The sequence below is a fragment of the Dermochelys coriacea genome, chromosome 1 (genome assembly GCF_009764565.3).
Source record: "Dermochelys coriacea isolate rDerCor1 chromosome 1, rDerCor1.pri.v4, whole genome shotgun sequence".
Classification (NCBI taxonomy): domain Eukaryota; kingdom Metazoa; phylum Chordata; order Testudines; family Dermochelyidae; genus Dermochelys; species Dermochelys coriacea.
In genome coordinates this window covers 310,396,535-310,423,344 of record NC_050068.2, presented here as the reverse complement: position 1 = coordinate 310,423,344, position 26,810 = coordinate 310,396,535, and the positions used below count along the sequence as shown (strand labels likewise).

The 26,810-nt window shown below is 43.8% G+C and overlaps 1 protein-coding gene across 26 annotated transcripts in view; it reads left to right on the top strand.

Annotated features, from left to right (window-relative positions):
* The window catches only part of CADPS2 (calcium dependent secretion activator 2), a 592,957-nt gene extending 580,657 nt beyond the window's left edge, over window positions 1–12,300 (top strand). For 25 of the 26 annotated variants that reach the window (XM_038405345.2, XM_038405323.2, XM_038405244.2 and 22 more), the window contains 2 exons: window positions 6,646–6,750; window positions 11,345–12,300. In XM_038405345.2, coding sequence (XP_038261273.1) covers window positions 6,646–6,750; window positions 11,345–11,515 — 276 coding nt within the window. In that variant the 3' untranslated portion in view covers window positions 11,516–12,300. Of the gene's footprint in view, window positions 1–6,645; window positions 6,751–11,344 lie in introns of those variants that run through there. The other variant, XM_038405353.2, reaches the window with a different exon arrangement.
* The last annotated feature ends 14,510 nt before the right edge of the window (window positions 12,301–26,810 follow it).

The window sequence follows — 26,810 nt, the reverse complement described above, 5'->3', positions numbered from 1 at the left end:
CCATCATCTCCTCTCTCCCTTGGGCCAGCAAATTGGAGATCTGGGCCTAGTCCCTCTTCCCCAGGGCAGTTCCATTGGGTTACTGTTGCAGTAATCAGGAAGGTGAGAGGGGCAGGATCTGCAGAAGCCGCTTAGAGAAGATGAAGCTCATATGTGTGAACTGTCCAGTTCCCACAGTCTGTTCCAAGGTCTCCTGGAGACCATTAACCTTCCTTCTTCACCAAGACCACCTGTCTCCAAGATCAGTTAGGCTGCTGAGAAGAGACCATACATTGAATCATAGAAATATAAGGCTGGAAGGGACCTCAAGAGATTGTCCAGTCCGTCCCCTTGGTCTGAGGCAGGACCAAGAATACCTAGATCATCCCTGATAGGTGTTTGTCTAACCTGTTCTTAGAAACCTCCAGTGGTGAGGATTCCACAGCCTCCAGAGGTAACCTGTTCCAGTGCTTAACTTCATAATCCAACACAGCTGCAACATAAAGTTGGGATGGCTTGGTCCGTGAAACACAAACCTGCACTCCTCCCTTAGGAATTACTCTCACTAGAGCCAATAGTTTTGTATGAGGAAGGGCTGTGGGATCAAGCCCAGACTTGGATAACTTCATATTTATCCTGCTTCAATATTTGTGCAATGAAATGGAGAGCTGAGTATCATATAGATGTGCTTTGGCATTAGAGAAAATATGTTTTAGTTAAAAGAAATGATTTTGTGGCACCCTGACTGAAGACCTTAGAAATATAAATTAAATTATCTGTAGATATAATGTAGCTTTACAAGTTAAGGAAAGCTATTGACACTCAAAATGCAACATAAACAATAGCAGATTGTTACCAGTTAATAGGCCACTTCACTGTTTAAGGGTTCTGTTCCTCGTCGCCCATTCTCAGCTTTTGGCAAACACAACTTGTGACGTCAGATTTTGAAAAAATTAACGGACCAAGATACATAAAATTAGGTATCCCAATCTGTTTTCATTCACCAAGATAATTCGCCTGATTTTTCAGAGGTGCTGAGCATCTACAACATTCATTGAAAACAATGGGAGTTGAGTGTTCAGTAACTCTGGAAATATGGCCACTTATCTAGACGTATGCATATGGAGTTAAGTGTCTAACTTCACAACCCAAATAAGAAAACATTTGCCATAATTCCTAAACCCAAAAAGTGTCCTTAAAGATACAGGTTTCAGAGTAGCAGCCGTGTTAGTCTGTATTCGCAAAAAGAAAAGGAGTACTTGTGGCACCTTAGAGACTAACAAATTTATTAGAGCATAAGCTTTCGTGAGCTACAGCTCACTTCGCTGTAGCTCACGAAAGCTTATGCTCTAATAAATTTGTTAGTCTCTAAGGTGCCACAAGTACTCCTTTTCTTTTTTCTTAAAGATACAATAATAATAATTAATAATACTTAGGTCTTGTATAGCAGTTTCATCAGTAGATCTCAAAGCCCTCTACAACGTAGGTCAATATCATTATCCCTATTTTATAGCTGGGGAAATATACAATGATTAAAACATTAGGTAACTAAACAGATCTTTCTGTCTATTGAAAATGTCCATATTATTTAATGTCCCTATTTATTTTTTTATAATTTGCATTTTTTAAACCTAACTTTATTATTCTTTTGATGATTTAACTTTTTTTCTGAAGTGTTAAAGCACTTAGCATACCATTAGTGCTATGCATCTAAATAATAATACATTTTATACAGGTGCTATAGTATTCTAAACACTCTAATATTTATTTTACACTGGCAGTTTAGCTTTCACTATCTTGACATACAGTCTTTCCAGTGGAAAGTATAATCTCTGCTGCTGTTCCTATTGAGACTAGCATAACTGGAGGAGGTAAAAAAAAATTATCATTGTTTGTACAACACCAATTCCTAATCAATAAGAAGCTAAACACATCAGTAGAAAAAATATTACAGCTTTGTTTCCACAAAATGTTACTATTTTTTCTCTCATCTTCATCAAAAGCAACATTCTTGACAGTGCCCATTTGCCAGGAATAGCCAAGATATAGAAACCCTATGGGGTCTTGTGATTCAGATTTAGGAATATCAGACCTAGAAGGTCTAAGGCATTGTGTATTAGTATGTATTGAGTCCTCATTCCAGGTGGCAAACAGCTGCACCTTTTTATAAAACTTCAAAAATATATCTGAAGTGCTTGCTTTCAGAAGATAAGTGTTATATTTAATTGAATCATTCTCAAAACATTATAGATTAGGCAAGAAAAAGGATTGTGAAATATTTAATATATTTGTTTTGTATTTCCAATAGTCAACATAATAATGAAATTCCTTAACTACTTCTCTTTAACTTGCATGAAGAAAGCACGGTATGTTGCTAAATCTCTTTTCACCAGCACTGCCGAGAAACAACTTTAATCCTTGTTAGAAAATTGCAGAGTCTGGGGCTGACAAAGAGCTCATGATTGTTCTATTGTGAGTGCTCCTGGACCCTGAGAGTGGAGCCCTTTACAGCTGCATGGATCCAGCCTGGCTCAGCTGTACTATTTAGGAGAGGAGGTTTGTCAATTTCTATTGACAATGGAGAGAGTTTTTCAGTGCCTGTAGCAGTGCTGAACACAGTTGGGGATCAATGCCAGCCATTCAAGCTGCACCCTCTTTCATTGCTTTGGTTTGTTAATTCAAGACTAAAGGTCCACTGAGGGGGTTTAGGGTGTTTAAGAAAGCTGATGAACTGTTTAAGAAAGCTGATGAACTGAGAGCGTTTATAGCCCTGGTGTGGCAATTTCCATAGTCAGTGGCATCTATTGGCACTGAGGGAGTTGTGTCCTTGTTGACCCTCTTGTTATTAAAAATGCACAAGTACTGCGCTTCTCAATATTTCAACACTCTTTTATTGTCAGTACCACCTTCTGAGCCCTTCAGCTTGTTGCTTGCTCTAAAGATCTTCTTAGATTGGGTTTGAAAACTTCACCTTAAACACTAGATTAGACTGATGTTCTGTTTTCTGTGCTCCTGTTGATTTGTTGAACCTTCCCAGGGCTGGAAAGCAAGTAGCAGCTTGATGGGGAGACAGGCTGCTAATATGATTTATCGGTCTACAGTCATGCACAATAAGTGTGAATAAATACAGGGGTCTCACAAAGTCAACCCTAGCCTTTCCTTCTCTCTTATTTTTACTTTAAAAGAGATATCTCTGGAAAATTGAAGTGAGTAATGCATGCCGTTACAGCAGCTGGATGAACCATGAATAAGAAAAAACGAACATATTTTTTCTTAAAGTGGTTGGCTGCTGTCATGCACTGATGTGAAAAAATATATAATATTCCCTTACTGCTTTATGCCTGCACAGACCCACAGCAAAGAATAAGCCACTAATACTGTATCATTGACATCTGCAAGAGTCTTACTGCCCTTCCAGTGTCATTGTTAGAAGGGGGAAAGTGCTTATTTACCAGTTAAAAAGGAACTGTTTTTATTTAAAAACTTTGAAAGCTAAAGACCATTATCTGACTGCTAAAGGTTGCAAGTGAGTTTGCAACAGATCTTCCAAATGACACGTTTGGTGCATACTCTTCCAGTAAACTATACTGATGATGGTTAAAATGCATGGCCTGCTTTCCAACCCCCTCTGAGTTTGTAGCACTCTGCTTTTTTTTAACACTATTTAAAAAAGCAGAAATAGGGAAACATTCATCTTAGATAGTCTAGAAGAAATTCCTTAAATGCCCATAGTCTGTGGAATAGAGGCCAAAAACTAACAGGAATTCTGTCTACCAAGGCGAGGCGGGAGGGGAGAGACCCTGAAAATATGCTGTGATTCTTGTAAAAATTCTATAACAATTCTGGCTTCAAAATTTGAATGTCATTTTCCATATAGTGCTTTTTAAATGTTTTCTTCATGTGTTTTGATATATAATATCTGATAATACTGCTTAATGGTAATTTCACTGTACAATTTTCCTGTATATGATTAGCTTGTTAAAACTAGGCTAACAATTTTTCAGTGATTTTGATTTTAACATTTTACCATTTTTGTGTTAATAATTATAAAAATGCTTTTTTGCCCTGGTGTATTGATAACTGCATTTATACAATGGAGGAACAAAGTTAATTTTTATTTGCCTCTCAAATATTGCCTGAGCAGCATTTATTCTTTAATTTCCAGATTTGGAAATGTGAAGCAGTGATTTTAGTTTCTTGGCTGTCTTTTCAATATACCTGTTTTATTAGGGTGATGTAATGAATTTGAATTCTATGGCAGTTTTCATTTATGTATCTGGATTTTTTTGAAAATACACACATTTTGAGAGAATGAGACAGGTTCTGTTCTTAATTTTACTTCTACAACTCCATTAATTTCAATAGTGTTACACAAGGATAACCAGTCACAGAACTTATCACAGTGTCTGCAGCTTGCTCATTCATTCCTTACCAATTATCTCAACACAACCCCTTTAGCAGAAGTAACTTGTAGCCCATGTTATACAGGTTTTTCTCATGGAATAATATTCATTTCCTGAAAATTCATTGATAGAATCATATTCTGTATCTCTCCCCTATGCAAGATTAAGATGAATAGCACCTAACCAACAAGAGGATAAATTAGGTCCATCTTGTTGCAAAGAACAGTAGAGGGTTCAGAGAGAATGCATGTCTATATGAGATTTCAAGTTTATCATGTCAGCAGAGTCCAGCAAGTGAATTCACATATGTGCTATTTGTTATAGTACATGACAATCATCCTGTATCTGCCTTTACTTGAATAAGATCCCATTATCCATTATTTTAAAAAAATGTGAAGTAATTATAAAGAAAACCCTAAAATAAGCATGTGACTAATAAAAGAAAAGAAACTCTATTAAGGAATGTCTTTCAGTGTTCCGGAGCAATGTTCCATGGATACCAAATCAACCCTACATAATATTAAACAAATCAAGTTATTTCATTTTATGAGATTTGTATGGCCACATGCATTTTATTCAGTGTGTTTGTTCAGTTCAATATAATAATAAAGTAATAGGAATACATTTGATAAAAAGTAAAATTAATTTATTTCCTGTGATATGTAATTAAAATACCTTTTATCAATATTAAACAAAATTGTTAAAGCAACCTTAATAAATACATATGAAAATCTTACTTTTAATCATTACTAACATTTCTTAAAGCTGATTGCTAATCACTTCTGAGTCTAGATTTATTTTATTTACTATCAAGAAAAAGTATTTAAATATGTATCCAATATATACATAAAAAGCTTGTTACAGAAGGCTGGCATTATTGGTATAAAAAGTGCTACTTTTATCATTAGTTACATAATATCCAGAAACCACATTGTGTTAGATCTTTCAATATATTTTAAATTGGGCTTACAATATTCAGAGAGTGCTAAAGCTGCATACAGTAGCCATCCTTTGAACTTTGTTAATATATGCATCTTGTATCATTTGCTGCATTTTAAAACATAAAGATGCAATGTTTCTCTCTTTACATGTCTGTGTATGTTGTAAGGGGACAGGAAATTACAACAGGAAAGGATTTAAGCCTCCTCCCTGTGGGAGAGAGACTATAAATAAGGATGAGACATGAACTCTCTCAAAGTGTAATCTCTTATTCCTAAAATGAAACAAGCCCCTTCCTTTTTTATACTTTGACTGAATGACATCTGGTTAGTAATTTACATGAGAGAGAGTAAAACTACTACAGCGTCTTGTAAAAACTCTGTTAACTTTAATTAATTTTAATGCAACTTGGTGCTCTATCTTGGCCTCTAGTATATTTGAGCTGGACATTATTTTTATGATAAAATGAGCACCAACTACAGTAAGATTATTTTTGCACTATCTATTCATAAAGCTTTGAGTGAAAATGTTTACAGACATGCCTAGCATGCAAAAGGAAAAAGAGATATTTTGTAATATAGTTGGTAACAAATGGAAGGCAAAATCCTGAAAAGCTTACTTCTTTTATTGTCTGTTTCTGGTTTTACTGAAGTAAAACTCCCATTGACTTTGGGGTGATTTCCCGAAGTCAGGAGTGAGTAAAAACAGAATAAGGACTTCAGGATTTTTGGTTCATCATTAGATGCCCTTATCCTATATTGTTTGTTTTCTTGTTGTTTTCTTGTTTGGTAAGGAAACCCTGAAGCAAGGCAAAATCTTTCTTTAAAGCTAATCTTACTGCATTTTCCCCTACTGTTTCAGCAGTCAGTTCTTTCATATGTGTGTTTAATACCCATTCTTACTGACAGATAGCACAGTGCAAAACACTATTTCACATTAATTTGTTACAACTGAAAGACAGTGTAGTGAGTGCTAATTAATGTAAAACAGACCAGGAATAGGTGTAGTTTTACTTCTATATATTTTTTGTGAGGGGGAGGCAGTTCCAGTCAGATCAATAGGAATGTGCCTGGGAGGGCAAATTCGGCTCCTGCCTGAGGTTTGCAGTTGGGGGTGGGGAGGCAACGCCCTGCTTCCCATCCCTAAATTACACCATTAGTCTAGGTCAAGTTAGTTGATTTCCTAGCACCACATGCAATTCTCTTAACAGAAAAGTATATCACTGATGACTTCGAGGGCTGATCTATGGTCATTACCTCTCATTACTAAATATGTTAAATCACTACTTCAGAGTTGTTTTGTCTTTTTTCACCCTTCTTTCTAGCAATGGTACAGCAGTTCCATGAAAGTCATATGTATGTGGCTGGCTGATAGATTAGACCTTCAGCTTCACGTCTATCAGCTGAAGACTCTCATCAAGATAGTGAAGGTAAACAAAAATATATTTGAATTAGGGCATTAGAGAGAAAAGTGAGGGATAGTTAATAGAAAATAAACTACTATAGATAAACATGGGTCACTGTGCAAATCCAGACATGTACAGTGAAGCAAGTTGCTACTTTTTATCAGGGTTTCATCCCCCTTTGCTTACCTGTGAGTATGGGGACGGGGGAAGTATGTTTTAAAATGCTTATCGTGATTTGCAGGAAGAAAGACAGGCAATGAATGTGATTTAATTAGGCCACTTTATTCACTTAACTATCTGGGAAAAGTTGGTAATAAATCATACAGTGCAGGTCATCTTTCTTTCCTTAACCATTTCCACCTGTTTGGAAGCACTGCCCACAGGCTTCCCCCATCTGAACCTGATCTCAGCCTGTTCCCACCACCATCCCCTCATCTGAGGGAGTTAAACGGGGCTGGAAAAAAGATGGGGCTGTCTCCCTGCTGAACCAGACATTAGGAGCTTCAACCCTACTTTTACCAACTTCCTTAGGGGATGCCTCCCCGTAAACCAGTGGTGGGCAACCTGCAGGAAGCGGCGCAGACCGCAGGGACATGCTGATTACCCTGATGGGCCACAAGTTTCCCACCACTGCCCTAAGCCCACCAGCATCAACCCACCGGGCCATCCAAGTTTAGTTTTACCATCTTAGAGCCAGGTCCTGCACTATTGGAACCAATTGGTTCAATGGAACCAATTTCCTTTCAGGCCACTGGCTGGTGACAGCATAGGCAAGACACACTGTAAGTGGTGACTCCTATGAGAGCCCCCTCGTGGAATTCAATGTTTTTCTCGAGGAAGGACAACAGTGGTCTCCTCCAGGGCTAAAGTGCTGATGGAGTACAAGAAGTGCACACAGTGAGAGCTAAAGGCAAAATTATACAAATGTGGAGCTTCTGGACAACTTGACCTCAGGTCCATAGAGTCCAAAAGATTTACCTAAACGGAAACTTAAGGAGTGATTGGTGCACTGTGAGTCAATAGATGCCAGTACTGTTGTCTACATTAAAACTACAGAGTGACACAATGGTTACCCTTGCTTAGAGGAAGTGCAGTGAACACCTGTGCAAAACTGGTAGCAACTTTGCGCCTAGACATGTGGAGTGTTATGGGCATGTGAGAGAGGGTTCCAAAGTTGGTTTAAATATCTATGGTATCTAGTGTAGAAGAGGTCCTAAAATCCCATCTGGGTCACTTTTTACATCTATCTGTATATACAAATTCTGGAGAAAGAGCTATGTAAATTGTTCGAAGGCTCTGAACTACCATCATAAGAATGAGAGTTTAATCTTATACACTTCGGAAAAGATGCCAAGAGGAAACCTTGTTGTATTTTATAAGTACCTAAAAAATGATCACAAAGTCTTTTAAGAAGATTGGTATGAGCTAAACAGCAACAGAACACATGGACACTCCTGGAAATTTAAAAGGAAAGAAACTGGATTTAAGTAAATGCAAAGGCTTTTTTCTTGGAAGGTCATCAAAGCTTGGGATTCAAGAAAAAAGGCTGTTACCTGGACGCTAGTGATACCTTAGAATGTAAATGAGATTAAGAGACAATTACTTCATATTACATCATTATTTTTATTGTTTTATTTATCCAGAACCACCAGTTTGCACAGAGCTGTACACTAAGTGAGGTATGCCAGATCTCTGCGTCCATGTGCTAAATTCATGGCAAGAACAATAGAGCACATAAACATGCACACAGAGGGGAAAAATGTACTCTGAAGGATAAGAAATATTCTTTTCCCAGCTGGCCAGCAGAGGCTACCCTAGGAGAAATACTAATAAAATACTAAAACTCCCAAATTAGCATGAGATGCTTTAGATGTGTAACTGAGTTTAGCAATAACAGCAGTTGCACCACCGAAGGCCACTACATTGAACTGAAAATATATCAATGGGCCTGATGCTGAAGTCTATAATAAGGCAAAAGTTCTGCTGAAATCAATGGGTGATTTGCCTGGATAATGGTTGCAAAATCAATCTTTAAAAGTCATGTAAAAGGAGAATTCTGAAAAAGTGTGAAAATCCTACTGTATATACAGTAGTGAAATATAGTGAGAGACTGTATCCAGAGTCTACAGCGTTGTCTATTTGTTCTCCCGTAATTGTTTCCTCGTTTAAAAGAAAAGTGCACCCACGTTGCTCAAATCCACAGTATAAAAATCCACAAGGTAACCCACAAACTCTAAAATGTGGGGACTTGGGGCATAGGTTAAAGTTTTTAATTAAAATGGATATTTCTGAGCTTTGTACTTGCACAAGCAATATCGGGCATTGAGGGTGTCATGAAAGAAGGCTGTAGTGGATGTGGGACATAAATCAAGTGATTGGAAAGGAAGCATAGAGTGCATGAAGTAGGAAGGGGTCATAAGTAGAGATGAAAGAGAAATGAGCAGTGATAAAGTTCTGGAGAGATTTGAAAGCGATGAGTAGAACTTTGATCTCAGTGTGGTTCAGAAAACAGCTTAAAGTGGCACTGACTTGAAGGATTTCCTTCAGGGAGCACACTATACCTATGTTCTGTTCAGTGCAGTGGCTACCAATTCATTTCCAGATGCAATTCAGGGTAAGGGAGAGAGAGAGCGCAGCAGTTGAAATCAGCTGAGATGATCAAACTGATATGTTCATTTTGGGGCTGAGAACAGAGCCATGTCAGTAGAAGGTCTTCAGCTCTGGAACTTATTCCCTCTTTGATCCAACAGAGAAACAACTGTGATGTTCAGGGCAGGCTGTAGACCTCATCAGTTAACCCAGGAATAGTCTAAGGGAGTTGGTTAAGGACGGGTTCCCTGGAAAGACAGACTCCTTATTGGGATTGCTTTGGTTACCCTGAGTTATAGTTACTTTATTGTTGATTTTATTGAACTGAAATGTGCATCTACAAGAGATTATTCAATAGCCATATAATATGAATGCAAAAATATTAAATCTGGATTGAGAATTAGTAGGAGTGATTTTAGTCAGAGCATTGGGTGAATGAAAAACTTGATAGCTGTGTTTTGGATGGACTGGGGGCAGAATCGATGAGATAGGGAAAAGTCAACAAAGTGGATCCATATAGGAAATTAACAGGCAGTGGTTAAAGTAGACAAAGTAGTAGGGAATTGTGGGCTTTAGTCCTTTCCTGGTCCTCTTCTCCTATAGCCTTTTCCATGCACATTGTAAGCCCAAACGAAACCAGTGCTACCAGAAAACATGGCAGAGTTCGAGGATGTTGGATTTTCACTGCTGCAGTGCTGCCTGCCTACTTTTAGACATCATCACTGAATAATGTCTTCTTGCCCAACACAGAAAGTCAAATGAAACAGTAGCCTCTGCTGTGTCATGGCAAATCAATGTGTCAGGGAAACAAAACCTTGAGAAGTGAACAAAGGCTATGTAGATGATTTGCAATTTAAGTGAGCATTTACTCTGGCTTTTTTTTTAAGCAGTGACCATAGAAATTGTTATGTCACAGAATACAGAACACATCTTAAAACTTGTTTTTGAAAATATTTTCATAAACACCTGGTTTATATGCAGAGATAACTGCAAAGGAAATTGTATTATGAGGAAAGAGTCCAGGTGTTGAGATTTTCTGCTGGATGGTAAACAGTAGCTGTAACCAAATTCATAATTGAAAATACAACTGTAGACTTCTCAGCTTCAAAATGCTGTACTCTTAAGACTGATATCACAGAATTATGCCAAATTGTTTAGACATTCACAAAGCTCTTTGTCAGGTTATCTCTGAATGAATGAGAGGACTACAGAGTTGCTGTGAAATATGCACTGAGTGAAGTCCGGAAGCTTAACACAAAATACACCACCTTAAAGGAATGGTTTTTAAATTGGGGACAGTGGACCCTTTTCTGGTGTCCATAGAATGAAACAATTTAGCATTGTCTACACTAATGCAGTTTTGCAAAAATTACCCAAAGTTAGACAACAGGCTGTTAACACCTCTGTCCACTTCCATGGTTGCTACCACTAGTGAAAGCTGGACCACTGCAAGAGATCAAAGTGTAAAGAAGGTCTTTGGGAACCAAGTATTTAGGGGATTATTGTATTGGGAGGGAACTGACCCATGAAAGGTGATCTTTCTTTCAAAGTGGTGCACAAGAAGAAAAAGTGGATAACTACCTTAAAGAAATAATTGCTAATATATCTTGGTAACATGAACTATTTAATGTTTCTAGTGAGGTGGCTTATTATCACTTCACATCTCTCCTGACTTGCACAAGTTCTCAGGCGATTATGACAATAAGTTGCTTATATGGACACACAGCATGGTTTTGGTGGTTGTGTTCTGTGGCCCAAATTTTCAAAAGTGATTAGTGATTTTGGGTGCCTTGTATTTTGGAGGATTATCTTGAGATGTTTTATAAGGACCTAATTTTCAGAAAGTGTTGAGCTCTGACTTAAAAGTAAAAGCACCAGCACCACTTAAAATTTTAGGATAGGCCTGTATTTTTAAAAGGAATGAAACTATTTTAATAATTGTATAATTGGGCACTTTATGCAGTGACTATGCATGGGCTACTTGGGAAAATCCAATGTGCATTTAGAATGTTCTCTCTTCTTGCTACAGAAAACCTACCGAGATTTCAGACTGCAGGGTGTGTTGGAAGGAACACTGAACAGTAAAATCTATGATACCATTCACAGCCGTCTTACAGTAGAGGAGGCCACAGTCTCAGTCACTGATGGGGGAGGACTTCAGGGTATCACCATGAAAGACAGCGATGAAGAAGAAGGATGATAGTGAGATATTTCACCTAGAAGGTCAACACTAAATGTTTGTTTTGTAACTTGTCCTTGTATTTGCATTTATAGTTTTGCTTTACCTACTGGAGTACCAAAAATGTAATTCATTCCACTTTTTTAAATCTGAAAGCAGAATTATTGGGAGCAAAAGTGCCAAGAATTTTTTGAGGACAATGATTTTAGCATATTTCAATGTATAGCTTTGCTTAGAACTGTGACAATGTTGGCATGGAGTTTGAGTTCCACTTGTGATTACGTTTCTTTACCTTTTGTTAGAGTTACCATTTGTTCCTGTAACTCCATCAAATGGTGATGTCCTGTGCAGAAAACAAGATGTGTGCCTCCATAATACACAATTATACAGGAAATCATTCTTGGACTAAATCAGTGCCCTTGTTAAAAAAAAACCAGTGTATTTTCAGGATTATACTTGACATATTTTTTCTTGTTTTGTACTTAATTTTTCATTATTGTGTGATGTGTGTTAAAGACTTAAATCTTGGTTCACAGTGCTTTGAGTTTGGTGTATAAATAAGAAGACTCCAGAGACTACAAAATGCACATAGACTACTTAGAAGTGTTGTGTCTTATATTTCCCTACATTCATCTTGCAAGTTTAAGGATATCTCATCACGTTAGATGTCAGTAAGCTTGCCATCAGTGTTTCTATTTCTATGTGAAATTTTGCAGGCAATAAGAACACATTTTGTCATGACCGTGTCTGTATCTAAGTTTGTATAGAATTCTAAAATTAAAAGATGTTTTCAGTATTTCAAATCATTCAAACTGTCACCTAGTTTTTTGTTGTAAAAACAAATAAGCTATTTCTAAATGCTTGTATTTGATAAGCTGCTTTGTATGAGCCCAGGGCTGCCTTCTATAAACAGACACCTGTATTCCCATGCCTTTGATGTGAGTTTGACAGAATCAGACTGTTTTGAGGTTGTCTCAAAATTTGCTGTTTCTATAAAAAAAAAAATACCACGGTGTTTATTTTCAGAGAATGTTTATGAATCTTCGTATGGATGGGATGCAGAGGAATTCTGAAAGAGCAATATCAGAAGAAGGAGTGGGAAGAAGCTACTGAAGTTCCCATTGGCACTAAATGTCTGTGCTTAATTTAACAGCGCGAAGTGTTGGGTTTTTGTTTTTTTTTTCTCATACAACAATTCAAAAAGTGTGCAGCTTCCCTGAAGTTTCCTTGCAGTGACAGTTGTGGAACTTCAGAAGGGTTCGGGGAGGGCAAAGGGCCTGATGACCTGAAGAGGTTTAGAGCCATTAAGAATGTTTTTAAGAACTGGTTTTTAAGCGTGAACAAGGGCAGGCAGGTTCCACTTCTGCATAGCTCAGCTACTTAGGAAAGAAAACGACAATTACTCCCTGCTGCACTCCTGGCACCCAAACCGAAAAGGAGTTCGTTTACATGAAACCGAGGGAACGCTCAAACATCATTTTCTGTTGAAAACCATCCCTATCCTGCCTCTTCCCAGGGGCGAGGAGCGGCGAAGTTTTCCAGGTCCTGCGCCTCCTTGTTCTGCCTTCCCCGATTGTCCCTGCTGAGTCGCCTTCAGTTCCCGCTGCCCCGACCCCGTCCGCCAAGGAGATTTCGTTTGCAGCTCCTGCAGCAAGGACGTGCCCGTGCGTTAGGGGCTCCCCCGGCCTCGGAGGATTAAAGCCTCCGTCCCCCGGCCGCTGGGCTCGCGCACTTTGCCAAAGGGCAGGAGGAGCTTTGCGGGGCCTTTTCCCAAATTCTCCTGTGAAGCTGCAGCGGCTGTTTGCCGCCCCTTCCTCCCCCGCCGCGGAGCAGCGCCCTGGAGAGGGGGAGGGAAGGGAGCGGGACGGGCAGGCTCCGGCTCCCGAAGGAGATGAGCGGGGGCTGGAGAGAGAAGCCGCTTCCCCGCGGCAGGAGGACGCTCGCTCTCCCGCGGCTCGCAGGCTGCTCGGGACCGCTCCCGGGGGGGGGGGATTGGCGGCCCAGGCCCGTGGCCAGATCCTAACCCCCGGGTCCCGCTCCGCGGCCCTGGCGGCAGTTGCCCCCGGGGGCGCTTCGCTCCGCGAGGCGCGCCAGCTTCCGCCAAGCAAATACACCCCTAGCTGCTGCCCACCTTTGCTATGTGGACCTGGAGCGCCAAATCGGTGGCGTTTTGCAAATGTGCCTTTTGCAGCAACGACTCAAGCGACATTTTGCAAGCGGCTAGTTGCACAGGTGTGATAATCCTCCCGTTCGGTAGCAGCTCCCTCCTCCCGGTCCCGATCCGCCTCCAGAAGCTCGGCTGCCCCCGGGACATTCACCGTGCAGACATCTCCCCGGCTGCATTGCTGTTAGCACAGAGGTGGGAGCGCGGAGATCGCCGCAGCGCCTGCCCCCAGTGACTCCCGGCTTCGCAACAGGGCCACGAACAGCGGCGCGAATCTCGCCGCAAACGCAGGGGCTCCGCTCTCGAGATTCCCTGGGACGGGCTGGTCTTGCGTATCAGGGCAGATCTGTGAACCTTCTCATTCTCAAACGGCACAGTAACGGGCCTGGCAATGTCGGCACCAGTGTAACCCCCCCCCCCCCCCAAAAAAAAACAAAAACAAAAACAAAACCAACAACTCTCAACTTTTCTCGGGAAGAACGGGCAAAATCCAAACTCTACCGGCCGAATCTGTCAGAGACCGGAGTAGATTGGCCTCCCTCGCGGGTGGAGGAGGAGCAGGAGGAGAGGCTATGGTGGGAACATCGGTAGCGCCCCGAGGTGTTTTTTTGATCCCTGGGACAAGCCGCAAGTGCTGTACGTTGCCCTGGAATACACTGTGGCCAAACTCTCTGCGAGCTGCGACTGAGCTTTATTCGCTGATGTTCTGCCCCCCCCCACCCCCCCGTGTCTGCAAATTGCCTTCACGGGCTCATCAACCGCACGTTAGTGAATCCCCTGGCTGGTGAGGGCAGCTCCAGACCCGTCCTGGGTGTTTGCCGAACTTCTTGTGTATTGATTGGCCCGCATCGCATCGCATCTCCCAGCCCACAAGAGGCGAGGGCAGCGGGAGAGGTCAGGGAAACCCCAGCGTCCTGTCGGCTCTTGTGGCTGCGCTGCTATTCATGAGCAGGACATAGCGGCAAGTGTGGGTCTGTGGATTTTTTTTTTTTTTTTAACGGTGCACGGTGGGGCTATTTCGTCGTGCACCAAACTCAGCAAAACAGTATGCAAAGAGGGTCAACCCTCTTCAAAGCTACTCAAAAGAGGAAAGGTTGTTCCCCCGGGAGCCATTCAAAGCAGCGTAGCCAGAATATGCATGTGGTTTGAGGAGAGCCTAATTTCCGTGTAAATCTAACCATCCGGTCCCTTATCTTGTACACAGCAGGCCGGACAGTCCCATTTCTCCGGTCTGAACAAGAGATTTCCAGTCCATAAGAACGGAAACTGCGATCCCAAACGTGTGCGGGGCTTCTAGACCCCGTAACTTTGGTTTGGTATGAGGGGATTTGGTCAGGGTGTTCTTGCATTTTGCAACTACCAAAGGACTGCAAGGTTTTCTCGAAGGTACAGAATAAAAATTCAGCTTGGTAAGCAAAGAAAGCCTGTGACTGCTTCGAGCTAAAAGGAAATTGCAGGGGCTGGAAACCTGAAAAGACGGGAGATAGGAGGGAAATCAAGGAACCGGTTCTGGAGGATTTTTGAGTAGCCACAAGTCGACCAGGAAAGGTTTAAAAGCTCAGAAACCAGCGCTGACTCCTTTAGTGATGATACCCGAGGAAAAATCACGATTTGGGTTTTGTCTCTTATCCCGGGGTTTGGAGTTAAAGGCGCTTGGCTTCCCTTGAAGAGCAGAGGGCAAATAACGTTATCAATTAATGCAAGCATCGTTTCCCATAGTTTTTCAATGTAAGTAGACGATGGCTGGGTTCAAATGACGCCCTGTTCCTATCCAGAGAGTCATGATGTTGCCGAGAGAGCAGAGCCCATTAAACCAGTTCCAGTTGTTAATATGCTGCTAATAAACAAAAGCCGTAGGAGCACACGTGTTTTCCAGAAGGACTTCTGCTCTGTTTGCTTCCTGAATGTACTGCTGCACTTGATTAACTGTGTGGATCTTATTAAGGGAAGGAGCGGGCACATGAATACCGCTGGAAGCGGGGGAAGCACAGTTTCCAAAGGAAAGCAGCACCAGAAGGTAAATGAAGTGGAAAATAATAGGGTTGCTTCTCCGCGCTGGTAATACGTCTGCACTCCGTCGTTTTTAATTCCTTGGGTTTTGTTGGACTCGGGTTAATAATTGTGACATACTGTATTCTATTGGCACAATGTACCCGCCTGCATAGGACTCCCTCTCTTGTTGAGTCGTCAAGGCACCACGTCACTGTTAAGCTTGAACTTACTTTTTAAAATAATTCATTGAAAGAGTCTGGATGTGGTGCTTTGAGATCTCTAGAGGTGTGACCCCCGCCTATGGTCCCCACCCACTGGTGCATGGAAGCCTGCAGCATCTGAGGAGATGAGGCAGGAGAGGATACCAACCAGCTCAGCATAACAGCCTAAAACTAGAGCCTTCCGTATGTCTACACTATGAAATTAGGTCGAATTTATAGAAGTTGATTTTTAGGAAGCAATTTTATACAATCAATTGTGTGTGTCCCCCTAAGTGCATTAAGACGGCAGAGTGTGTCCATACTACCCTGGCTAGCATCGACTCACGGAGGGGTGCACTGTGGGTAGCTATCCCGCAGTCTCCGCTGCCCATTGGAATTCTGGGTTGAGCTCCCAATGTCTGATGGGGCAAAAATATTGTTGTGGGTGGTTTTGGGTACATGCTATCAGTCGTCCCTCCCTCCGTGAAAACAACGGCAGACACTTGTTTTGTGCCTTTTTTCCATGCGGAGGCCATACTGCTTTCAGCAGACGGTGCAGTAGGATTGCTAACTGTCGTCATTGAACCACTACTTCTGCTGCAACTCTGCTCTCCTGCTCTTGTCTTGATAGCGAATTTCTCCATGTTGGCTGTCATGGGCTCCCGCTTCCACTGCACCTCTGCTCTCCTGCTCTCATGAATCCACCTCGCAGGTCCTCTCCTTGTTCTCTACAAATATCTATTCTCGTGGCATCCTTAGTCAGCCACTGCAACTCTGATCTCCTCTCCTGCAGATGCCAGCCCACTCAGATCATCACGGCAGTTATGAGCATTGTAAACACCTTGCGTGTTATCCTGCAGTATGTTCAGAACCAGAACCTGCAAAAGCAGGTGAGGAGGCAACGGCAGTGTGGTGAGGAGAGTGATGAGGACATGGACGTCTCTCAAAGTATGGGCCCCAGCAATTTGGACATCCTGGTGGCAGTGGAGCAGGCTCATGCCATGGAACACCAATTCTGGGCCCGGGAAACAAGCACAGACTGGTGGGCCCGCATAGTGTTGCAGGTCTGGGATGATTTCCAGTGGCTGTGAAACTTTTGCATGCGTAAGGGCACTTTCATAGAACTTTGTGAATTACTTTCCCCTGCCCTGAAGCACAAGAATACCAAGATGAGAGCAGCCCTCACAGTTCACAAGCGAGTGGTGATAGCCCTCTGGAAGCTTGCAATGCCAGACAGCTACCAGTCAGTCGGGAATCAATTTGGAGTGGGCAAATCTACTGTGGGGGCTGCTGTGATGCAAGTAGCCAATGCAATCACTGAGCTGCTGCTATCAAGGGTAGTGATCTGGGAAATGTGCAGGTCATAGTTGATGGCTTTGCTGCAATGGGATTCCCTAACTGTGGTGGGGCAATAGATGGAATGCATATCCCTATCTTGGGACCGGACCACCTTGGCAGCCAGTACATAAACCGAAAGGGGTACTTTTAAATGGTGCTGCAAGCACTGGTGGATCACAAGGGACGTTTCACCAACATCAACGTGGGATGGCCGGGAAAGTTGCATGACGCTCGCATCTTCAGGAACTCTAATCTGTTTGAACAGCTGCAGGAAGGGACTTACTTTCCAGACCAGAAAATAACCATTGGGGATGTTGGAATACAGTAGTTATCCTTGGGGACCCAGCCTACCCCTTAATGCCATGGCTCATGAAGCCATACACAGGCACCCTGGACAGTAGTCAGGAGCTGTTCAACTATAGGTTGAGCAAGTGCAGAATGGTGGTAGAATGTGCATTTGGACATTTAAAAGTGCACTGGCACAGTTTACTGACTCCGTTAGACCTCAGCGAAACCAATATTCCCATTGTTATTACTGAGAGTAACAGGGGGAGATGTTTATGGCGGGGTGGGAGGTAAAGACAAATCACCTGGTGGCCGATTATGCGCAGCCAGACACCAGGGCGATTAGAAGAGCACAGCTGGGCACCCTGCGCATCAGAGAAGCTTTGAAAAGCTGGCCAGGCTATGGTGTGACAATTCTGTTTGTTTCTCCTTGATGAAAACCTGCCCCCTTGGTTCATTCTACTTCCTCATAAGCCAACTGACCTCCCCCATTCGATCATTGCTTGCTTAGGCAATAAAGTCATTGTTGTTTCAAATTCATACATTCTTTATTAATTCATCGCACAAATAGGGGGATAACTGCTAAGGTAGTAGGGGAGGGGAGGGGTAGGGGAGGAGGGATGGGATGGGTGGGGTGGTGGAGGAGAGGAGGAGGGAAGGACAAGGCCACACTGCACATCAAAACTTATTGAATGCCAATCTTCTGTTGCTTGGGCAGTCCTCTTGGGTGGAGTGGTTGGGTGCCCATAGGGGGTCCCCTCTGTGTTCTTGGGTGTCTGGGTGAGGAGGCTATGGAACTTGGGGAGGAGGGCGGTTGGTTACACAGGAGCTGCAGTGGCGATCTGTGCTCCTGCTGCCTTTCCTGCAGCTCAACCATATGCCAGAGCATATCAGTTTGATCCTACAGTAGCCTCAGCATTGCATTCTGCCATCTCTCATCACGCTGCTGTCACCTATCATCTTGCTCCCGCCTCCTCTCCTCTCGTGCGTCCCTCCTGTCCTCACGTTCATTTTGTGCTTTCCTGGACTCTGCCATTGTTTGCCTCCATGCATTCTGCTGAGCTCTGGGAGGACTGCACGAGCTCAGAGAACATTTCATCGTGAGTGCATTTTCTTCGCCTTCTTATCTGCACTAGCCTCTGGGATGGAGATGATGCGGGAGTGTTGAAATATTTGCAGCTGTGGGAGGAAAAAAAGGGAGAGTAGTATTTAAAAAGACACATTTTAGAGAACAATGGGTAGACTCTTTCATGGTGAACCAAGTTGTTAACATTACATAGAACACATGCTTTTGGTACAAGGTCACCCAGCCACACACACACACACAGTTCTCTGGGATGATCACTTCACCCCTCTCCCCACCACGTGGCTAATAGCGGAGATGATTTCTTTTTAGCCCCAGGCAAACAGCCCTGCAGGAACAGCCACCTCTGAATGTCCCCTTAATAAAATTCCCCTATTTCAACCAGCTGACCATGAATGATATCACTCTCCTGAGGATAAACACAGAGAGATAAAGAACGGATGTTGCTTGAATGCCAGCAAACACCGGGGCCATACGCTGCCATGCTTTGTTATGCAATGATTCCAGACTACGTGCTACTCGCCTGGCATTGTAAAGTGTCCTACCATGGAGGATGGAATAAGGCTGCCCTCTCCAGAAACCTTTTGCAAAGGCTTTGGGAGTACCTCCAGGAGAGCTTCATAGAGATGTCCCTGGAGGATTTTCACTCCATCCACAGACACGTTAACAGGCTTTTCCAGTAGCTGTACTGGCCACGAATGCATTCCAAGTCTTCAAGGCAAATTAATTGTTAAACACACTTGGTTTTAAACCATGTATTATATTTACAAAGGTACACTCACCAGAGGTGCCTTAGCTGCCTTCAAAGTCCGGGAGCCAGCCTTGGGAGGGTATTGGCTCCAGGGTGATAAACAGTTCCTGGCTGTCGGGGAGAACTGTTTCCTCATCATCATCTTCCTCATCTGCAAAATCCTCATCCCTGTTGTGTGAGACTCCCCCTTTGCAGGAGGCCACATACAGTGGTGGGGTAGTGGTAGGGGCATCACCTAGAATTGCATGCAGCTCATCATAGCAGTGGCATGTCTGGGGGTCTAACCCGGAGCGGGGTCGTTTGCTTCTTTGGTTTTTTGGTAGGCTTGCCTGAGCTCCTTAAGTTTCACATGGTACTGCTTCGGGTTCTTGTTATAGCCTCTGTCCTTCATGCCCTTGGAGATTTTTTCAAATTACTTTGGCATTTCATCTTTTGGAACGGAGTTCTGATAGCACGGATTCATCTCCCCATACAGCGATCAGATCCAGTACCTCCCGTTTGGTCCATGCTGGAGGTTTTTTGTGATTCTGGGACTGCACGGTCACTTGTGCTGATGAGCTCTGCATGGTCACCTCTGCAGATGACCTCGCCACGCTGGCCAAACAGGAAATGAAATTCAAAAGTTCCAGGTGCTTTTCCTGTGTACATGGCTAGTGCATCTGAGTTGAAAGTGCTGTCCAGAGCAGTCACAATGGAGCACTCTGAGATAGCTCCCAAAGGCCAATACCATTGAATTGCGTCCACACTACCCCAAATTTGACCTGATGATGTCAATTTCAGCACTAATCCCCTTGACGCGGAGGAGTACAGAAATCGATTTTAAGTCAACAAAAATGGCTTTGTTGTGTGGACAGGTACAGGATTAAATAGATCTAATGTTGCTAAATTCGACCTAAACTTGTAGTGTAGACCAGGGTCAAGGTATACAGGGAGCCGAAGGTTCATCCATGGCATGCTACATCCCGATGGAATGCCCAAAGAAGCTGTCGGGCTAATCCGGCTTGAGTAGTATAGACAGAAGGCCAAATTCCTTATAGAAACCTTCTCGAGACCCTGAGCCACAGCTGGTTGAAGCAAAGGGGAAGCTTTCTATCGGATCATGCGCAGATCCATGAACAAGTCTTCCTCATTCCTTCTCCGCTGCCTTCAAGATGCCAGGCCTCTCCTCCCACACCTTCCTGAGACCCTGCTATAGGTGACACCACTGGGAAGGATGACTGGAGAGACCAGATGTAGGGTTTGGGGCTGAATCGGCCCCAATGCATGTGTGTAGTTGGAGCGGGGAGGAGGAGAGGGAAAGCTGACCTTTATTTCCCCAATGAAATTATCGGAGACAAACTCTGTGAAGTTGCCAAGTATTTCTCCTCCAGCAGGCTCCTGTGTGGGAGGGATGGAACTGACCCTACACTGCTGAAGTGAGATATTCAGCAGCCTATCTAATCATGTTTGAGAGCACAGAGTCTCTCAGGTGTAGAAGTCAAGAAGGTGGCATGGATCCAGTGATCTAGATGAAGTCGTGTAGCACCCTTCCAGTGCTGAGTGTTCCGGTATACCTGTCCGCATGCTCAGGGGAAGTTGCTGTCCTCCTGCCCCTCTATTTTATTGTTTGGTGACTATTACAGTGACTTCCTTCACAGTGGATGTGAGAAGCGTTTTTCAGAGAAGGAAAGAGGATAGAAAGTAAAATCAAAAGCATTCGTTTTGTTTAGCTGACAAAAGAATAATGAGATCCAACCACTGGAAGCTGAAGTTAGAAATATTGAAATTGGAAAGGTTTTTTTTAACTGAAGGAGAAGGGGCCTTTGGAACAGCTTATCAACAAACGGGGTAACTTCTCCATCACTTGGAGTCTTTACATCAGATGCTCTAGTTCAATCACAAGTTCTTATTGAACTCACTGTTGCTCACTTCATGCAGGACAGGTTAATAATTCCCTCCCCTGGAGGAATCACCAGGTGAAATGCTATGGTTTTTTTATGCAGAAGGTCAGACTAGATGATCATCTATGGTCTGGCCTTAAACTCTGAGTTTCTTAAATAACATGAAACTAAAAAGATCTGTTCGTATGTTCTGCTTGGCCCCCAACACTGCCCTCCTTCAGTTTTAAACCCAAATTCTTTATTAATGGCAAAAGAGGGCTCACTTTTATATCAGAGATAACCTGTAACAATGATACCGAACGGCGCTTTGAACAGAGACAACCAAATGGGCTTGTATCTGTGAAAAGGTTATAAAACCATTAACTAGAGTCAGATTGCAAAAGGTAACTGCACGGTAAGAAAGTTGTTATCGGAACCAGAGCACCACATCCTCAGAAGGTCACAGGAGCTGTGTGTTTAGCACTGGCTGCAATAATAGCACTTTGGAGAGGGTAATTTCATAGTTTAGTCATCCAGATCTTTTGCTAGTAGCTGATCATTGAGATGGATTATCAAGTTAAGCAAAATGTTGGAATTTGTATTCAGAGATTCCTCTAATAGGTCAGCTACTGCTTCCACGAAACTCCTTTGAGCTCAATGGGAACAGCGTCGGGCCCTGTATTTTAGTCTGCATTTTCAAGTGTTCATTACAGACACGCCGAAATGTTTTATGAACTCAGTGCAGAGGAAATGGAGGACTTCCTGGGCCCTCCTTGAGAGTGAGCAGAATTCTTTTCATACCCGGGGTCTTTTTCACCAGTGAATTCCACAGAGCCTTTCTATTGATGCAGGGAAGTTGAAATTGCACCACAGCAAGTGACTAGGTAGCTCAAATTACCGAAGGCTCCTAAAACTTAGCCCCCCGACCCTAACAGCCGCAGAGAAGCCAGGTGCTGTGTTTTGATGTGTAACAGGGAAGATCCGGCCCGAGCCCCCCATTCAGCGAGGAGACTCAATCAGGTGCCTGATTTTAACAAGTCCCAGGGACGCCAGAAGTTGGGGTGCTGAAGTACCGTGCTGACTTAGAGCCTGAGCATCCAACACAGACTAAGGCTTCAGTCTCCCCGGGCCTTCAGAGCGCTTTTTAGAAAGGTTGAAAGAAAGTTGCCCGGCCCGGGCCCATTGCTCCCACAGCGGTGCTGATGCTGCCCCCCCCCCCCGCCGCCCCCAGCTAGAATCATGGGGCCGTCCCCCATGCCGCGGGGCTGCGCCACCTTAAGACTCGTTAGGAAAGTAGCTCAAAGGCCGTGGGAGAAAGGAAAGAGCTTAACAACGTGCGGGTGACCATAAAACGTGGAGCCCTTAGAAAAGACACGGCCACCGTGTCCGCGATCCTGCAGAGGTTCCCGTAGTCCGTGCTTCGGTGCACTAGGAGGGTTTTCGTCACGGGCTTAACCGTGTCGGGTCCCAAGGAGCCCAGCGCACGCTGCGGCCCAGGGCACAGTTTTGACCGTCCACACACGGTGGGGATCGGGGCGAACAGGAGGGCGCGTGGGATGCCCCCGCTTCGGGGCCCCGGCGGCTTTTCTTTGTCAGGTATCGCTGGTCCCCGCCGCCTGACCCGCGCAGCCAGTGCGACAGGTGGAGGGGGGATCATAGAATGGGAGCCAGATGGGCAAGTTCAGGGCGATGCCTATGAAGGTGTAACCCGGGGGCGGGGCGCCCGCCCCAAGTGTCCTGGGCAGGGGAGAAGCCGGTTGCAAATCAAAGCGGTGCCCGGAGCGGCTGTTCCCTTTCTCCGGCTCCACTGCGACGCTTTGAATTCCTCCCCTCCGCCGTTCCCACCTGAGAGGAGCCCCGGGGAGAAAGGCAGGGAAGGATCGAGCCTGTGAGCAGCCTAAGCTGCTCTTCTCTTTCAAAGCTACAGCTGGGGCGCTACAGCCAACTCAAACAAGAAGGGAAGGTGGAGCCAGCCGTGCCAACGCCGGGCACCGCTCCAGGGACGAAGGTGGGCAAGGAGCCGCGCAGAGAGAGCGGGGTTTCGGGGTCACTCTGGGCCGCTGGCTCTCTATTATGTACATTCTAGAGGGACGGGAAATGGCCAGAAATAGCCGGGAGGGCTACGCCGGCATGACAGTGCTCTGGGGTCAGAGGGTTACACAGCAGCCTTAGGTACACGGAGACCACACTTCATGCAGGGCCCGATCCGAAGCTGATCCCGATCTGAAGGGAAGGGGTGTCCTTTTAATGAGCCCCAGAGAGAGAAGCGTTCTGAGCACAGGAGTGCAAGTTAGAAGCTACTGAGCTCTCCCTCTGCCACCGACTCCCTTTGTGGCCTGGTACCTGTTGCCTCAGTTTCCCCCACCTGTCAATGGGACTCACTGGACTGACCGGGTTAGTTCGTTGGTTTGGAGGATGAGCGGACAGCGTTTGGAACGGCTAGAAGCCCACAGTGTTGCCTGTTTCACCTCGCCTGATGGTTGACCTGAAAAGCCCACTCCCTGTGTTTATAAACCTTATTAGAGAGAACCCCACATGTGTGCATTACTCCTTGTACAGATAATACACCCGGAAAGGAATAGATTCCTCTTTGCCACCTGTCCCTCCTCTTGCCCTGACATTGGTGATGTTCCCTCGCTCATTTACACGAAAATCCGTTTCAGAGTAGCAGCCGTGTTAGTCTGTATTCGCAAAAAGAAAAGGAGTACTTGTGGCACCTTAGAGACTAACACATTTATTAGAGCATAAGCTTTCGTGAGCTACAGCTCACTTCATCGAATGCATCCGATGAAGTGAGCTGTAGCTCACGAAAGCTTATGCTCTAATAAATTTGTTAGTCTCTAAGGTGCCACAAGTACTCCTTTTCTTTTTACGAAAATCCGTGAATTCTTTGGAAACCGGACTTCAGAATGGCCCAAGAGTCGATCATTAGATTGTTATCTCAGTTTATTTCAGTACAAGCCAGTCATTTAAACTCTTCCCGGATGGTTTATGGATGTATTTGCCGAGACACTTAAAAACTAAACCACTTGAATCCAGAAATTAAATACCCATTGAAACCGGATTGAAACCTTGGCTCTTCTATTGCAATAGTTGAAATCGTTTGGCCATGAGTTTGTCGATGGGAAAGGAAGCAGGCGTGAAAGGCCTGTCAGCGGGTTAGATAACCAGCTAGCATCAGGTGTTTTAAAAACGTCCAGCGAAAAGACGTGCGAAGAAGAGACTTGGTGACATAGGGCCTGATCCAAAGACCATGCAGTCAAGGAGGAGTCTTTTAGGCTTTGAATCAGGCCCACCGAATAGGATCCTTAAATGTTTCCATTTTAAGAGCCCTAGGTAGGATTTGATCCCAGTCCATCAAATCAAATTCTGTAACGACAATCCACAGCCGCATCTATAACAATCTGCCCCAAAAGCCACCACAAGCCTATATATAACGAAGATTGACTAAAAGTTGTTTCTGACAGCTGTATATTACAATTATAATTTACTGTATATAACAAACACAATAAAAGGGATGTGTGAGCAATGAGCCATTTTTTTTTTGGCCAAAACGAGTCTATAATAATTTTGTTTAATCGAAAGTTTAACAAGCAAATAAAAAATTTTAACTCAAACAGATGGGGGGAAAACAACAACAACAGCGAATTATTTTCCAAAGTCAGAAAGTTGAGACTATTTTCTGCACATAGATGGAAATTCCCTTATGGTTCCTTGTACTCACCAAAGAATATTTCAAATGTCCAATATTGTAAATTGCGGCTAGCAATTTTCCTCCGACTTCCACTGACATTAAAAAAAATGATTTGTGGCTTTTGGCTTAATTTCCCCCAAAATGAGCCTTCCAAATGTCTTCCACCACCAGTGTTGTAATTTAGCCTGAACGGGCAGCAAATTGAGAGACTAGCAAACTTTTCCCTGTCTAAATGGGTCAGCTGCCGGCTATGGCCAAGGCACACAACCTCCTCCCTTTTCGGTGCAGTTGAGATGTGATAGTGCTGAGAAGCAACGTGGAGAAGTCAATGGGACTTGTAAGGAGAGCAGGATTTTGCTGCGGGATTGGATTCAGCCCGGGACAGGTCTTGTAGCACCGTTTATATTTAACCCCGTGAACCGGAGTAACAGAAGGCACGTACTTTCTAGCTGTACCTGGCCAGCGGGCAGCTTGGGAAGTAGAACTCTTGCTCTTTGCCGCAGTTAACCGTTTAGCCAAACTTTCTCCCAGTCCCACCTCCAAATGCACTAGAAGAAAACAGAAGCAAAGAGAGGTTTCAGAGTAGCAGCCGTGTTAGTGAGCTGTAGCTCACGAAAGCTTATGCTCAAACAAATGTGTTAGTCTCTAAGGTGCCACAAGTCCTCCTTTTCTAGAAGCAAAGAGAATTATTCCCGACGCTACTCAGCGCGCGTAAAAGACATGAATTGCCTGATCCAGGGAGCGTAGCATGTTCCTGTACCGGGAATTTGCCTCCGCATTTGTTGAACTGGAAAGGAACAAGCGGGAAAGTGTCATTCATAGCCCCAGTTGCTGCCTTTTGGCCCCTCCCAGCCACTTTTACCAAGGGCCCTTTGGAGTTGATGATACCGCTGGGCCTCCTCACAGGCAGACTGATTAGATTAGATGTGATTGCTGTCGTTTATGCTCATCGCTGGTACGCTTAAACAGACCGGGTGCGGGTATTACGGCGAGCTGGGAGCGCTGCTCCAGTGTCACTTGTAATTATAATTATGTGCGATTAAAGGATTTATACCTGAAAAGTTTTAATTTGCACCAGGTTGCTTGGTTGTCCTGGAGGGTCGTAGCCAGCGTGGAGTCTGCACGGGTGTAAAATAGAGCAGCAAACACCTTTGTTTGGTTTTGGTTCAGACAACCTTTTTTTTTTTTTTTTTGCTAGCGGATTCACTAAAAAGATGGTTTACTTTAAAATAACAATGTCATCATCCTTGCCATGGACTAATATACATTGCTAGGGAGAAAAAATAAACCACCGAGTTAAGCAGATAATGATGCTTAAATGTCCTACGCGACAAAAAAATCCTACATCAACCTTTCTTCAGCACATAGCATGGATACTTCAGAAATGAACCCTCCTGATTTCCAAAGGACTTTGGGGTTACCGTCATATCATAACAGCTCCATTCATTATTATACTGGCTCATGAAGTATGTCAATGGCTAGATTCTCACTCCGCGAGATCAGGGCAGTAGGGACCAACAATTCGCTATGGAAAGAGGAATGCAACTTAGAGTCCTGCCAAAAGGTTGTTGACAGGAGCGGTTACAAATGAACTTGTTCCAGTAAAATTACATTGGCTCCTATGGCTCTGATCCTAAACCAGAGGTCTGTGTTCCCCTCTTCTTTTTTCGGTAAATCTTTTATATAAACCATTTCTCGTTTATATTTTAGAGAGACATTCATTTAAAAAATTAACTCGAATACATCACAACAATAACAACAACCAGGGGCTAATTTCCCTATTCAAAGAGCCATGGCAATGCTGGGCTAATTTACTCCATTGTGTCCAGGTATGTCAAATTGCACGGTGTAGACTATAAAGCGCTATTCTGAGCTGTCTGGCAGTACAACAGAGCCGTGTAGGGGACAGAGTGGCAGTTTTAGCTCTGGATTTCCTGGCTTTTGTTTGG